This window comes from Lynx rufus, unplaced genomic scaffold (genome assembly GCF_022079265.1).
Source record: "Lynx rufus isolate CCGP_SWC_20201006 ecotype Redwood Valley unplaced genomic scaffold, mLynRuf1.p SCAF_16, whole genome shotgun sequence".
Taxonomy (NCBI): domain Eukaryota; kingdom Metazoa; phylum Chordata; class Mammalia; order Carnivora; family Felidae; genus Lynx; species Lynx rufus.
Window position 1 is genome coordinate 56,085,001 of NW_025814830.1, and position 14,196 is coordinate 56,099,196.

General features: G+C 53.1%; 1 protein-coding gene across 3 annotated transcripts in view; it reads right to left on the reverse strand.

Annotated features, from left to right (window-relative positions):
• KLHDC4 (kelch domain containing 4) overlaps positions 1-2,577 on the reverse strand; it is a 54,615-nt gene extending 52,038 nt beyond the window's left edge. For all 3 annotated transcript variants that reach the window (XM_047078893.1, XM_047078890.1, XM_047078891.1), the window contains exon 1: positions 2,440-2,577. In XM_047078893.1, coding sequence (XP_046934849.1) covers positions 2,440-2,538 — 99 coding nt within the window. In that variant the 5' untranslated portion in view covers positions 2,539-2,577. The remainder of the gene's footprint in view (positions 1-2,439) is intronic.
• Positions 2,578-14,196: the final 11,619 nt, after the last annotated feature.

A 14,196-nucleotide genomic window follows, 5' to 3' on the forward strand; every position in this document is an offset into this window, starting at 1 on the left:
TTAAACACACTTCCAGGGGCGTGTGGGTGACTCAGTCGGTTAAGCGTCCGACTTCAGCTCAAGTCATGATCTCACGGTTCGTGGGTTCGAATCCCATGTCAGGCTCTGTGCTCACAGCTCAGAGCCTGGAGCCTGCTTCCGATTCTGTGTCTCCCTCTCTCTCTGCCCCCTGCCCTGCTCACACTCTGTCTCTGTCTCTCAAAAAGTGAATAAGCGTTAACGAAAAAGAAAAATTAAAAAAAAAAAAAAACACACTTCCAGACCATTCTGCCCATTTTGTTTCCCACCCCACCTCCTCCCTCTAAGCTCCAAGGGCTTTCTCTCAGCTCCTTTCGTCAGAACGCCACAGTCCTTGGCCTGAACAGCCACCTGCAGCCCTCCGCCTCCCCACCGCGCACCCCTGGGCCCCCAGGAAGCGGCCACTACCTGGAACAGAGGGCGCCTTACTATCGAGCCCTTCTTTATACTTTCACCACACAAACATCTCCCTAAGTGACCCATGTTATTCCTCCACGCCACTGACGTCGTACTGCGTATTCTCTTGCAACCTGCCGTTCTGCTCAACACTGCCACAGCCTGATAGGCTGAATCCCTTCACTTCCGCCGTGGCAGAGCTCCGACTCCGTCCGGCGTCTCTACCCACCGTGCTGCTCAACGCCTGGGCCAATGCCAACGTTCTGTCTTCACAAACAATACTCCTAGGGCCACATTTGTACCCGTCTTCGTGCAGCTGGGGAGTTTTTCCAAGGCAAGCCTTCCGGTGTGTAACTGCACGTGGCACCTTCCAATTTTCTCCGCGAGGACAAATTAGGATTCAGAGGGGTTCTACCAATTCTCACCCTCACGCGGCCCACGAAAACACCCATTATCCTGCCACTTTATGTGAGCAGTGGCCTAAAGGCTACAACCCTAACGCAAAACCGCTGTGTTAGCTACGCAAGACAACTGACCCGCCGGAACTTTACAGAGACCTGGGTGGAGAAGGGGGTGTTGGGCGTCACAATCACTTCAGGGCTCCTGGTCCAATGTCATTCACCTGAGAAATTATCTTCCTGGAGGCAGAAGGGCTTCGATACCGACAGCGTGGAAGGGGGAGGAATCTGCGTGACACCCAAGTGGAGTTGTCCACCGGGTATGTGAGACACGAGTTCTGTGGCAGGCAGAATTCCAAGCTGTCCCCAAGATCCCCCCCCTCAGTCCCCCGCCAGGAAAGGACGGGACGCACTCTCATAAGGTTACGTTATATGACACAGCTGGCTTTAAGAAAGGGAGGTTATCCTCTGTGGGCCTGACCTAATCAGATGACCAGTGATCCTGAAGGTCAGTTGTGAGGATGAGTGGAGGCAACATGCAGAGTCCCAGGCCCCAGGCCCGACAGGTTCTCTGCACGGGGGAGCCGCTGCTACCGCCATCTAAGTACTGGACACTGCAGAGAGGTGTGACGATGAGTGAACACCTGTTAACAGTTACCGAGTGCCCACTACGTGCCAAGCACCGGTCTAAAGATTCCCCCAAAACTAACTGTCTTTCTGTGCACAACCCTACCCAGGCACACGCGGCCACCAGCCCTACTTCACGCGCGAGAAACTGAAGCACAGACACTAAGCAGGGAGGCCATGCTCCTCTGAGGTCTTCCGGCTCGTTGTGGCAGAGATGAGATTCAGACCCGGACCTGTGGATGCAGGGCCCAAGGACTTAACCGGTGAAGAGCCTGAGAGCATCAAAGCCCAATCGCACTGTCTGACAGAGGAGAGAGCAGAGACGTGAAAGGCTCAGGAAGAAAAAGGGCAACGTGGTTAAGAGCCCTGGAATGGGAACATCTGGTCAGATTACAGCCCCGTGCTGCTTCCCAGCTCTGTAACTTGTCAGCTGCTGATTTCCTAACTGTCAGGTGGGCATGCCAAAGCTGCCTGCCTCGGTTGGGAGGACCGGAGCCCAGGCAGCAGAGCACCTGGCACACGGCAAACTGTCACTAACCACCGTAGATCACCCAGGTCGGGAAGTCCATGTGCAACCGCCGACGGAAAGCAGAATACTCAACGCTAAGTTCAGTACTGATCCATTCGCAGACCCGGCGGCGCGGAGACAGAGGGAGATACAGCGAGAGGCCAGAGGGAGAGAGAAAGAAAGGAGAGAGCGAGAGAGAGAAAGAGAGAGAGAGAGAGAGAGAAGTAGAGAGCGGGAGAGAAAAGGCAACACTGTTGCCAACAACCGTTCTGGAATCCCCACAGTTGCACTTGCTCCCACTGACGCTCACGGCTACGGGCGGCTGTGAGGGGCATGCACCCTACTTTTAAGGAAGAAGGGCAAGGCTCAGAAGCGGAGGCCCTCGCCAGGTCCTCCCGCCTCCCGGCCGAGGGAAGCCCGACGGGACCCGCACGGAGGGGGCGGGTGGCTCGCGTGGAGAAGGCGCCGGGCCTGGCCGCCGGCCCCGCTCACCTCCTCCTTCCGCGAGCGCTTGGACACCTTCTTCTCCATCTTGGCGGCCGTCTTCTCCGCCCCGCGGCCCTTCTTCTCCTTCTTGCCCTTCTTGCCCATCGCGCCGGTCCGAGGTGGAACCAGGACTCCCAGAGGGGCGGGCAGCGAAGCACAGCGTGGCGCGGCGCGGCGCACCGGAAATACGCGCTCGCGGGGGGCGGGCACGGGGAAGCGTCACTTCCGGCGCGCTACGCGCGTGCTTCCGGCCGGCGGCCGAAACTCCCGGAGCCCGGGCGCTGGGGCTCTGGGGACAGGCTGGGCGCCCTCGGTCCGGGGGGCGCGTAGGTGGAAAGCTGCCGGCCCGGCCGTGGGAGGCCCCGCCTGCCCTCCCCCTGGGGCCCCGCCGAGCGAGCTGAGGTGGGCTGCGAGTGTTTACTGGATGCGGCCAAATTACTTAGCCTCGCAGAGTGACCCGGTTGGGTGACTCGGGACGGGAGCCACATTTTGCTCCTAACCTCGGACGGACCCTTTTGCGGGTTTAATTATTGCTTCGACTTCCCTCCCCAGGCAAATGTTCATACATTTGCAAGGATTTCCAGGGAAGACGGTCCCTCCTCCCGCACGGGGTTAGGTGCTGAGGATCTCGTGCTGAACGAGGAAACACGTCCTGCCATCCGCTGTCCACCGAGTTTCCTCAGATGTCCCGCGATAGAGGACTTGCTGCTTCAGCCGTGGGGGAGGGCTGATGATCCCCCTCCAAGAGCAGTCAGCTCAGCAAGCCTGAGAAACTGAAACTGCCTGCTAGGAAATTGTGCTCTAGGATTGGACTGAAATACCCGTATAAATGGGAAATTTATTTGTAGGGCATGGAATACTATGGCTTGGACAGGGTTCAGTGAAAATTCTTACCATTACTTAGAAAATTCCATCTTTGGGGCTCCTACGTGGCTCAGTCCATTAAGCATCTGACTCTTGATTTCTGCTCAGGTCATGCTCTCAGGGTTCATGAGTTCCAGCCCCATGTCTGGCTCTGTGCTGACAGCTCAGAGCCTGCATGGGATTCATTCTCTCTCTCTCTCTCTCTCTCTCTCTCTCTCTCTCTCTTCCCCTCCCCACCTCAAAATAAATAAATTTAGAGAAAAGGAAATGTCATCTTTTGGGCTCGTGATCAAGGAAATAGAGCAAATTAATGACAAAAGCAAGCAAGTATTTGGCAAAAAGAAAGCATAAGTCAAGAAATGATCTCGTTGCTTATTGTGCAAGTGAACTGCCACAGGGATCAGCCTCAAAGAAATTACCTTGGATCTGTGAAAATTAATAAAAGGAAACCTCACTAAAATGGAGCGGGGAGGCTAGACGGGGGAGCCACACCACTCAAGGTCAGTTACAGGAAGAATTCTCAATTATAGGCTCCAATAGAAGAGTCATCAAGAGGAAAGGATCATCAGTTACAGGCCCCATAGGGAAAGATGTACACTTCCATTTTCTGCGAGAAATAGACCACCCCGGCAACTCAGCCAGTGAGAAGTCATCATCACCCTGGATTCCTGGTTTTCTTCTATGGACTTTTGTTCAAAACAACCCCTCCCAGCTTCCTCCGCCATAAAATACGGTTTTGCCATAGCTTGTGTGTCCTGAATTGCAATTCCTCTGCCATTGCTGAATAAACCCCTTTTTGCTAGTAAAACAACGGGTTTATTTTTTTTAATGTTTATTTATTTTTGAGAGAGAGACCATGAGCCGGGGAGGGGCAGAGAGAGAGGGGGGCAGAGGACCCAAAGCAGGCCCCGTGCTGACGGTAGCAAGCTCAACGTGGGGCTTGGAATCGTGAACCGTGAGACCATGACCTGAGCCAAAGTTGGATGCTCAACCGACTAAGCCACCCAGGTAGATTAACAGATCCAATCAATTACTCATCACCAAAAAGGCAGGGATAAATGCTTTCCCAACCAACCCCAACCCTTGTCCATAAACCTACTTACTTAAAAAGAGAAATGAAGTTTGGGGAGACTATGGGAATAAGAGGTCGAGAAGGATTCCGGCTGGAACTGTGTCCAGTGCTGCCTGTAGGTGATTAGGAGACCATGTGTGATAAAAGGGGGCAAAAACAGAAGTATATCCGAAAAGAGCTACAGCGTCTCACAGTGAGCTGGCTCCTGAACCTCCAGACATAATCACCTCCAACAATGAGCTACAAAGGGCCAAGTCCTTACTATTGCCCCACTTTCCTTCTAGTGCAATATGACTTTAAGAACACACCTAACCCTTTAGTACTTTTCTAAGAATATCGGGTGACCTCGAGGCAATGCACTTGAAGCCCAATGACCCTTGAGTCCCAGCGCATCTGTAGGAAATTCATTACAGTGTTCCCCTCTTGAAGGCTGAGAAAGGGAGAGCATATTCCCTTTTAAGATTTAGAAGGGTCTGGCCGATGTAGGGCTTAATGCTTTTATTATCCGAAAGAATCTTGAAGCCAGGTTGGAAGGTGCTTGGACGATATTTGTCATGGTGATTTACGTGAGGTTGAGATTCTCATTACCCAGACACAGAGAGGCTAGAACATTTAAAATGAGATCAGAATCCTAAAATGGTGACAAGATTAACTACATAGTCCTATTTTAGTGAAATCATACTTTTGAAACTTTAATGGGTTATCTTACATCTAATATAACGTTAATGGCTAGAGTGTATCTTTTGTGTGGACAGGCGCCCTCTGCTGTCTTCAAGTTGAAACCCAGAAGAGAAAACTGATTAACAATGGCTCGACCTCATTACCCTCGTTGCAAATAATCAGTGTAGTTGGAAAGCTCTCCCAAGTGCGGTATGGATGTTGTGGTTCTTTGCATGTTTCCCATCTGGAAAAAATGAGAATATTAAACTAGCCCACTTCCTACGCAAAAGTCTTGGGAGAATCGAGCGAGATAACAAGAAAACTTAGAAAAATTTGGCAAAATGCAAACTTAAGAGATTCTGTGTGCTGTGAAATGACGGCATGAAATAGAGCTGGCTGACAATCATTTCGTGTAACAACATTAACTGGACTGCAGCGCGTGAACATTGTACCAGAATAGGAAATACAAAACAGAAGTCACGCCCACCGGCTTCCAGGAAGTTTGGTTCTAACAAGACAGAGAAACATAGATGTTCCTCAAATGCTTTGTGAAGTGAAGCAAGGAATAAGGAGGGATGGAGGAAGGGAGGAAGGGGTTAGGAGAGAAAGGGGAGAGAGTGAAACCAACCCGTTGCTTTGTACATTTGTCCGGTTTTCTAGAAGCCTGAAGGGAAGGGGTAGACCCAGTCTCCTTGCTCCATCGAGGCTGACAGCAAAATTCTCTCCTCTCTGGGGTTAAAATGTGCTGCTTAATTTCCAAGTATTTGGGGACCTTTTCTCCTTTTTTTCTAATTTAATCCATTTATTTGAAATCTTTAAGAGTTCTCGGTCTCCTTTTGATGACGGTTCAGGTGCATCTTACAAATTGTAATGCGTTATGGTTTGACTTCCATTCAGTTCAAGATACTGCCTAATTTCTCTCTTGATCTCTTCTTAGACCCCTGGGTTACTTAGAAGTGTGCTACTTAGTTTCTAAAGCCTTAGAGATTTTCCAAAGATCTTTCTGGAAAGTTTTTTCCCCCTCTACCTGCTTTTATGATCTTATCTTCATCCTCATTATCCTGCAGTTTCGCTAAGACATATTTAGGTATTAATTCTTTATTTCTCTTGCCTGGGGTTCGGTAGTCTTCCTGAAGCTGGGGACGGAGGCTTTATTGTGTCCAGGAACTTCTCTCTCATTTTCTCTTCAGAGGATGCTGTCTGTTCTCGCTCCTCTTGTCCTGGAGCTCCAGTTAAACACATGCCACCCCTTTCCCAGTCCTTGTTTCAGGTCCTTTAACTCCTGTCCACATTTTCCATTTCTTTGTCTCTTTGTACCACATTCTGGATCATTCTTTCTTTCCAAAGTTCTATTTCTTTTCTCAAAGCTGCTAGGTCACGTGTATAGCTGTCTGTTCTCTGCAGATATTTTAAAGCTTGTCTTCTATTTCCTTAAAGTACGTATATTAATCAGTTTATGCTGCAGTAATGCTGCTCATTTTCTTCAGAGCACAGCTTGTGTGCATCCTTTGAAAGACTGCAGCGGAAGCGTCTTTCTCCAGAGGGGAATTGCCTTAGCTTCTGCCAGAGAACCATGGCGCTGCTGGTTCACGACATCCCGAGCCCAGATTCGTAGCCTAAGTTCTTTCTGACAACCCAGGCCATGCAAACGTAGGCTGAAAAATCCAAGGATGGGCAGGGATGTGGTTATAACACCTCAGGATCTTTTGCCTCACCACCTGCTCAGCACCGAGGTGACGTCCTTGTGGTCCCCAAGATATTGGGGGGCAGGGTTGCTCCCTCTGAGGAAACTCCGCTTAATCTGAGATCCTCTAACTTCTTTTAGGTCCCACCTGGGTCAGCCTTGGGCTTGACGAATTTTTGCCCCTGCCCTTTGAGGCTGTCAAAACTGAAGCCGAACATGGCAACGCTTGCTCATGCCTGGAATCAAAAGCCATTTGCAGAATCTAGTTTCTACCCGATGTTTTTGCTTCTAGTTTCTGTTAGATGCTGACCTGGTAACACTTTGCTCCTTGTTCATTTTGCAGTGTCTTTAAGAAGGCTCGTTTCGACGTTTGCCCAGCATTCTCAGTTGCTTGGAACGGACAACTGGTCCGTTAACACAATCCACCACGCTGCCGCCCAGCTTCCTGTTTTAAATCGTAGTTTTCAGGATGTAATCTGGAAAAGACAGACAAGGCTAAGAAGGAAACTTCAAGGCCGCCCACAGGCTTCCCTCCCACGTGCAGCCACTCTGAGCATTTGTGGGACTTTCCTGCCGACTGATGATGAACAAAAATCTGCGTTGCCGTTTCCCTCATCTGCTCGGCTCCTTGTACAGGACCCCCCTTGCCCTGTCCCTCGTTATCACTGGTTCTCAGAGGCATCCCATGAAGATCAAGGACAGTTCGGAGGTTGTCAGATACAAAAACTGGGGAGAAGGCAACACCAAAACCCGGAAAATAATGCCGAAAATGGAACAGAAGCTGGGAGCCATGCTGGATACGGTCGCTGCAAGTGCGGAAGCAACCTTGAACGTCGCACGGATGGCAATGAGTCCGCGAGCAGGTTGCAGTAAAGCCACGGACCGTGCGTGCTCTTACACTGAAGGTTACCAGTGGCAGCCCCTTAAGTCCCAGATGCCCGGCCATGAAGTTAGATCACGCTGCTAAAAATGCCTGCTTCTCAAGAAGGGCTTTCCCGTCACTGTGCAACCACGTGGCTCTTACCTTCTGAAGGTGCTGACCCTTTGCAGAAGCAGTAGTGAAACCGCATTCTGGGTACAGAACTCACTCATATTCTCCTCTTGAACATGCTTGTGAATGATGCAATTTATAGAAAGTGTGTGCGAGAAAGACTACCGCATCAGACTCTGAGGGCTGGATCGTTTTCAGACAATCCGAGACTGGTGAGTTGGTTAAGTGTTGCCCAGGTTTTCAATGACGCGCCAGGAATAACGTTCATAGTATCTGATTTCCAGGTAAATCAAGATTTTCCCGCTAATGCACTTCCTCTAATGATCCTGAGAATACACTGGAAACGCATTGTGTTGGAATTACTCGTGTGCCGTTGCTCTCTTCCCCTAGATTTTTTTTTTTAATTTTTTTTTCAACATTTATTTATTTTTGGGACAGAGAGAGAGAGACAGAGCATGAACGGGGGAGGGGCAGAGAGAGGGAGACACAGAATCGGAAACAGGCTCCAGGCTCCGAGCCATCAGCCCAGAGCCCGACGCGGGGCTCGAACTCCCGGACCGCGAGATCGTGACCTGGCTGAAGTCGGACGCTTAACCGACTGCGCCACCCAGGCGCCTCTCTTCCCCTAGATTTTAATCTCCCTTCCACCATGCCTGGTTCACTTTTGGACCCCCAGAGAGGTCACACTATTCGTTACATGCTAACAAATAATGCGTAAACAATGAATGAATGAAGTCCCCCGAGGGGCTGACAAGGGACGCGGAGAGCGCTATCTAGCACAGACAAGGGGAGTGTCTCCGTGCGCAAGCGTTTTAGGACAGCACGCGACGCTACACACGGATCATCCGTTTCCAAAGAGTAATAACCACACACATTTGAAAACCCCGCCGAGATGAGAGTGAAGATTTAGAAAGGTCCGGCAGAGGAACATAGGACCGATGGATAAATGTACAGTTTCTGGGATGAGAGACAAGCCATTCTGGTGAATTTTGAGAAAGACGCAAATCCTGTCTTCCTTATGGCTGGACTCTGACCGCATGAGGCTTGATGGTCTCATTGCAAACCTTTAATTCTGATCCTCTACGGCCCCTTACCCCCCTTACCAGATCTGCGGTCAGCTCCCTGGGGAGGAAGCCCTCTCTTGGGCAGAGGGGGGCAGGAACAGGAGTCAGTTAACACTGAAGACAAAAACACAAAGTAGGTTCTTCCGGGAAATGGGTGAAGCTGCTCCAGGGCAAAACCCCAACGCCAGTGACGCTGCCGTGAAGTTGCGTGAGATCATGACCTGAGCCAAAATGAAGAGTCAGACACCTAACCGACTGAGTCACCCAGGTGCCCCAGTCCCGCTTGCCTCCACTCCCCCCGGGCCCCTCACTTGCCCTCAAAATGTGCCCGATGTCCTAGTCTCTCAAATATCCCCTCTCTACGGACAGGCAGTTAGCTAATGGGTTTATAATTAAGGTAGATTGCTCCCGGCCAGATGTCACCCTGGAAATGCAAAGTAAAACAAAAAGACACCATCTCACCCCTATGACAACGGCCAAAATCCAGAACGCTGACAATCACCAAATACTGGCGGGGTGTATTTATTTAATACCTTCAAAAAAAAAAAAAAGTAGCAAAAGCCTTTAAGACCAGTGCTGGGAGTCAGATTGCAGCGGGTGGGGTCTCGGCAGCCAGGGCCCACCTCCGGGAAAGCAGGGTGAGGGGACACACACCACAGGCTCTCACGGGAGCAGGCAAGGTGCCCGTACAAGCTGCTCACCGGCCCATTGTCGTCCTCGAGTCTTAAAGGTCGCTTCCTGGCTGTCAAGGCCAGTCTCCAGGATGCCCCTGAGTCCCGGCCGGATGAGGAAATTCCCGCTGCCGGGCTTCGGGGCCAGCAGGGGGCGCTGATGACCCCTCTCAGGGAAAAGCGGCTCTGCCCATGGGCACACATGCAGTGTTCACATTGATTTATATTAATAAGCATAATAACAAAAAATAAAGAAACAAACAAAAAAGAGAAAAGCGTTACCACACTTTAAAAAGCCAGGGACTGGGGCACGTGGGTGCCTCAGTCAGCTAAGCGTCTGACTCTTGATTTTGGCTCAGGTCACGATCTCCTGGTTCGAACGTCTGAGTCCCACGTCAGGCTCTGGACCGACAGCGTAGAGCCTACTTGGGATCCTGTCTCTCTCTCCCTCTTTCTCTGTCCCTCTCCTGCTCACATGCCCCCCCCTTCTCAAAATAAATAAATAATCTTTAAAAATAAAATAAAATAAAATTACCAGGGACTCTGAACTGGGCATCCCTCCCCAGTTCTGACCCTTGGCCCCACCTGGCCCCTCCCATCCCCACGGGGAAGTCACAGGGGTCCGAAATTCTTGTGCCAGCGTTCTTGAAAGTAGAAGGCGGTGTCTCATTTTCTCTCCGGCATCAGACCACTCTGGTCTGCGGCCCGGGTGCCATAGCACAGACACACCCTGACTCTGCTCTGGGCCAAGGACATGGGCAAAAAGGGCCGAGTGACGGAAGGTCAGCTTAGATACAGCCGCCACGGCAGCTAGAGCTTCCTTGGAGGTGACGAGCAGGCCGTGGTCCTAGTGGGCCACCAGCTCCCCTGGTCCTCGGCCAGGCCCAGGGCCATGGGACTGTGGACACAGTGCCCACAACAATGACAAAGGAGCCTGGGAGGGGAGCGTCACCCCATCACCCACACCTCACAACCCAGCAGCCTTTAAACGCACTTGCGGGGGGGTGGCGGTGGCCTGGGTCGCACGCGACTGGAGCCGGCCTGGCCTCAGTTTCCCCAGGCTCCCGGGGGCTGATAGGACAGGGCTTCAGAGTTGGTCACGAGTCCCGAGCTGGCAAAGTCACAGCCACTAGAGGGCAGTGCTGCTACGTGGACGGCCACGTGCGGGGAAAATTGCATCATCCCCTCGTGCGTGCCGGCATTGCACGCAGAGTCAGGTGTCCTGCAGCCTTCCTGGGCACAGACACGGCCTGCCGTGGCGCTCATGCCAGAGGGCCTTGGTGTGGACGGGGACCGCACCTGCAGGCTGGCGGTGAGGGGACGGGGGTGGGGGGGGAGGGAGCCGGCGGGGCAGAGTGGCTTTTCTGAATTCACTCTGTCCTTCCAGATGAATAATGTGTTAGACGCTGCATTTTTTGTTTTCCTTTGTGTTTTAAGAGGGGCTTCGGTGCAGGCTTAGCAATAGTTTCACGGGATTAACTGAGGGAGGCAATAGAGCCTCAGGCACGCACGTTAGCCAGGCTGGGGCCGCAGCCCTGGGACCCAGGTGGAGTCTGGGGGAAAGGACTCCAACCAGGTCCCAGGATGTTTGCGCTCTCTGGTGTCACCATGGCCCGGTGTCTATGGAAACCCATAAACTACTGTTTGCTCAACTGTCCTGAAAGCAAACCGTGTGCAGAAAGCATTTTGACAGCTGAGGAGAGTGATGGCCAAGGGCTCAGGGCAAAGGCCGTTGGTCCCATGGTCCTGACCTCCAACATCTCCGCCATCAAAGCGCCACGGTGCGCTGGAGCGCCGCCCTGGCGGCCAAGATTCCTGCAGAGAGCCACAGGCCCTCCTCCAGCGGCCTTGTGGTGGGCTTTCCGGCACCTTCCGCCCTCTGCCCATCTGCCTGGCACTCCACCGGCCCCAGGCCCCTAGCACTTTCACCTGTGGTCACTTGATTTTTTTTTTTTTTTTGCTTTGTGTTTTTAATCAGACATATTCGCTTTCCTTTTGGAATAATTTTAGATTTGCAGAAAAGTTGCAAAGACAGTTGCGACAGCTCTGGTGTGTTCATCTTCCATGCTGATAACGAGTTGGTCAAGACAGAGAAGCCCACAGTGGGGCGTGAGTATTAGCTAAACTCCAGGCTTCATGTGGATTTTGCTGGCTTTTCCACAAATGTGCTTTGTCTGGTCTCATTCAGGAGCCCATGCGGGATACGACGCTGCATTTTGATACAGCTCACTTCTCAGAGTCCAGACCCTGAGCCGTCCCACCCAGCATAGGGCATCTGCTCTGGGGAGAGAACACCCACGAGTGGTAATCCCCAGACTCTCCTAGGTGCCTTTGGGCTACAGATGAAGATGTCGGGGGGCATCCATTTGACATTCTCCCTCCCCCCTCCTCACATAACCTTTGTGCATCCTTTTAGCGAACCACCTACCTCCTTAGCAGTCCAGTTGCCTTGCTCTGGAGATTCTAAGTATCAGTCATTCACCACTTAGTAAAAACCAGACCGCAGTGCTGCACATTGCTGAGAAATAGAGACGCAGAGTCCTCTAGGATGACAATCGTCTAGAATCTGGGGTAGAAGTAGGGATTAAAGCCTCTTTGGGAGTTTCGTTATTTAGACAGAGCCCCCTCCCACCCCCACCCCGCCCCGTGACTGTGGCCTTTTCGGACCCCCAGGATGCCCGGAATAGCGTTTCAAAGCATCTACCTGCAGAGCCCCTGTGCTCTGCTCCCCGCCTCCCAGATTCTTCCCCAAATCCCACAAAGTGCTGACACAGGACATTTGAGACTCACTTGCAGGCAGAGGCTGGCAGCATGGGCTGTTTACTGAGGCCAGACCCTCTTTAAGGCCTGTCTCCCAGTCACCCCGATGCCTTTGTCCAACTGCCCCCAAATCATCGGGTTCAGCTCAGAAAACTCAAAACAAACCCCGGGTAAGGTGCAGAAATCAACACGTCTCCCAGAAGTGCACCAAGGGGGACAGTGAGTGTTTGTTTCTCCTGCTCGGGGCCACTGGGCACGCAGGAGCCAGAAGGGCTGGCTCATCATGTTTTGTCACCGCGGTGACTCGGGGCCAGAGCGTTGAGGGCTCTGAGCTATGCTGGGACCTGAGGGGCACCGCTGCTCTGAACCAGTGTCCACAGGAAAAGCGGATGCCCGGCGGGGCCATCCGTGGACATGCCACTGTGGGGGCAGCTCTGAGTCCCCTCACCCAGCGTCACCCAGCCCTGCGGCCAGAACTGGAGAAACGACACCCTCCTGACCCCAGTCCCCTCCTTTCTGCTGAGCAACACTAGCTCGGAGAAGCATGGGAATCCCTGCAGGGTCCCAGGGTCAGGGTACTCGCTGCCGGTGTGAGCTCTCGTAGCCCTGCCGGGCGCTGGGGTGAAGGGAGCTGGCCTCTGGTCCCTGTCCCGGGCCAGGCTAGGCCGGCTCCCAGCTCTCCCTGGTCCTGCGGAGACACCGTTCGTTCTAGACCGAGCGCCATTGGTTCCCCTCCTCCCCCACCCCGCACGCTGGGCTTGCAGAATACCCCCGCTTTATTTTGCAAATCAGGGAACTCAGCACAAAGAAACTGAGCTCTGGCTGGGGGATGTAGGCGGCAGCCAGAACCCGGGTCTGCAGGGAGGCCGACCAGACTGACCAGACTTGCTTAGGCCGCTGGGTCCCATCAGCCCAGGGAGATTCTGTACCTGGACCCTGCGCCCGCCGTCCCCTCCGGCTCTCCCTGTGGCCACCTCCACATCCATCACACCTCCGTCTACGCTGGACAGTGAGGCCGGAACAAACACCTTCCTAGCAGGCGGCACTCAGCCCGGAGAGAGAATAAACTTGGTAGCACATGGGGTGCCCCGGGGCACCGGTGACGTGTCCGTGCAGGCTCCTGACAGCAGCAGGGGCACCGCGGTGGTGCAGGACTGCGTGTGGGGAGGCCGCGGGTGTGAGGGGGCACGGCCGCGTGGGGATTCTCTGCACCTGCCGCTCCATTCTGCTGTGAACCGAAAACTGCTCCCCCCAATGAAGTTACTTTAAAACAAAAAAAAGAAAAGCAAGCCTCCGTAGCTTGGAGGATACTCTTCCCACTGTGGGCTCTGGTTCCTGTCCCCTTGGGCCAAATGTCCCTGCCCCTGCTCCTCTCTCTGTCCACCACGGGGCCCCTGCTAGCGGCACCCACTGGGCAGGTGACTTGGTTTATGGGACACACTGGGGTCCCGCAGCCCCCACGTGCAGGCAGGGCCTATGCGGCCATTGTGGGCTTGGAGGATGCGCCCACCCCCCGCCCCATATGAGTCTGTTGGACGGCCACGGCCAAGTACCGCAGCATGGGGCCTCAGCCCACAGATGCTCATTCTCTCCCAGTGCTGGAGGCTGGAAGGCTGCGGTCAAGGTGTGGGTAGCGTTGGTTTCCTGACAGGTCTGTCCTTGGCTGGCCTTCCCCTGGTGGCCTCACCTGGTCCTTCCTTCGTCTATGTACATCCCAGTGTCTCTGTGGATACAAATTTCCTCTTACAAGCACACTAGTGAGATTATGGGTTTAGGGGCTCAGCTTCATGACATTTCAAAAAATATTTGTTTAATATTTATTTTTGAGACAGAGCACAAGCAGGGGAGGGGCCATGAAAGAGGGAGACACAGAATCTGAAGCAGGCTCCGGGCTCTGAGCTGTCAGCACAGAGCCCGACGTGGGGCTCGATTCCACAAACTGTGAGCTCATGACCTGAGCCGAAGTCAGACACTTATCCAACTGAGCCACCCAGGCA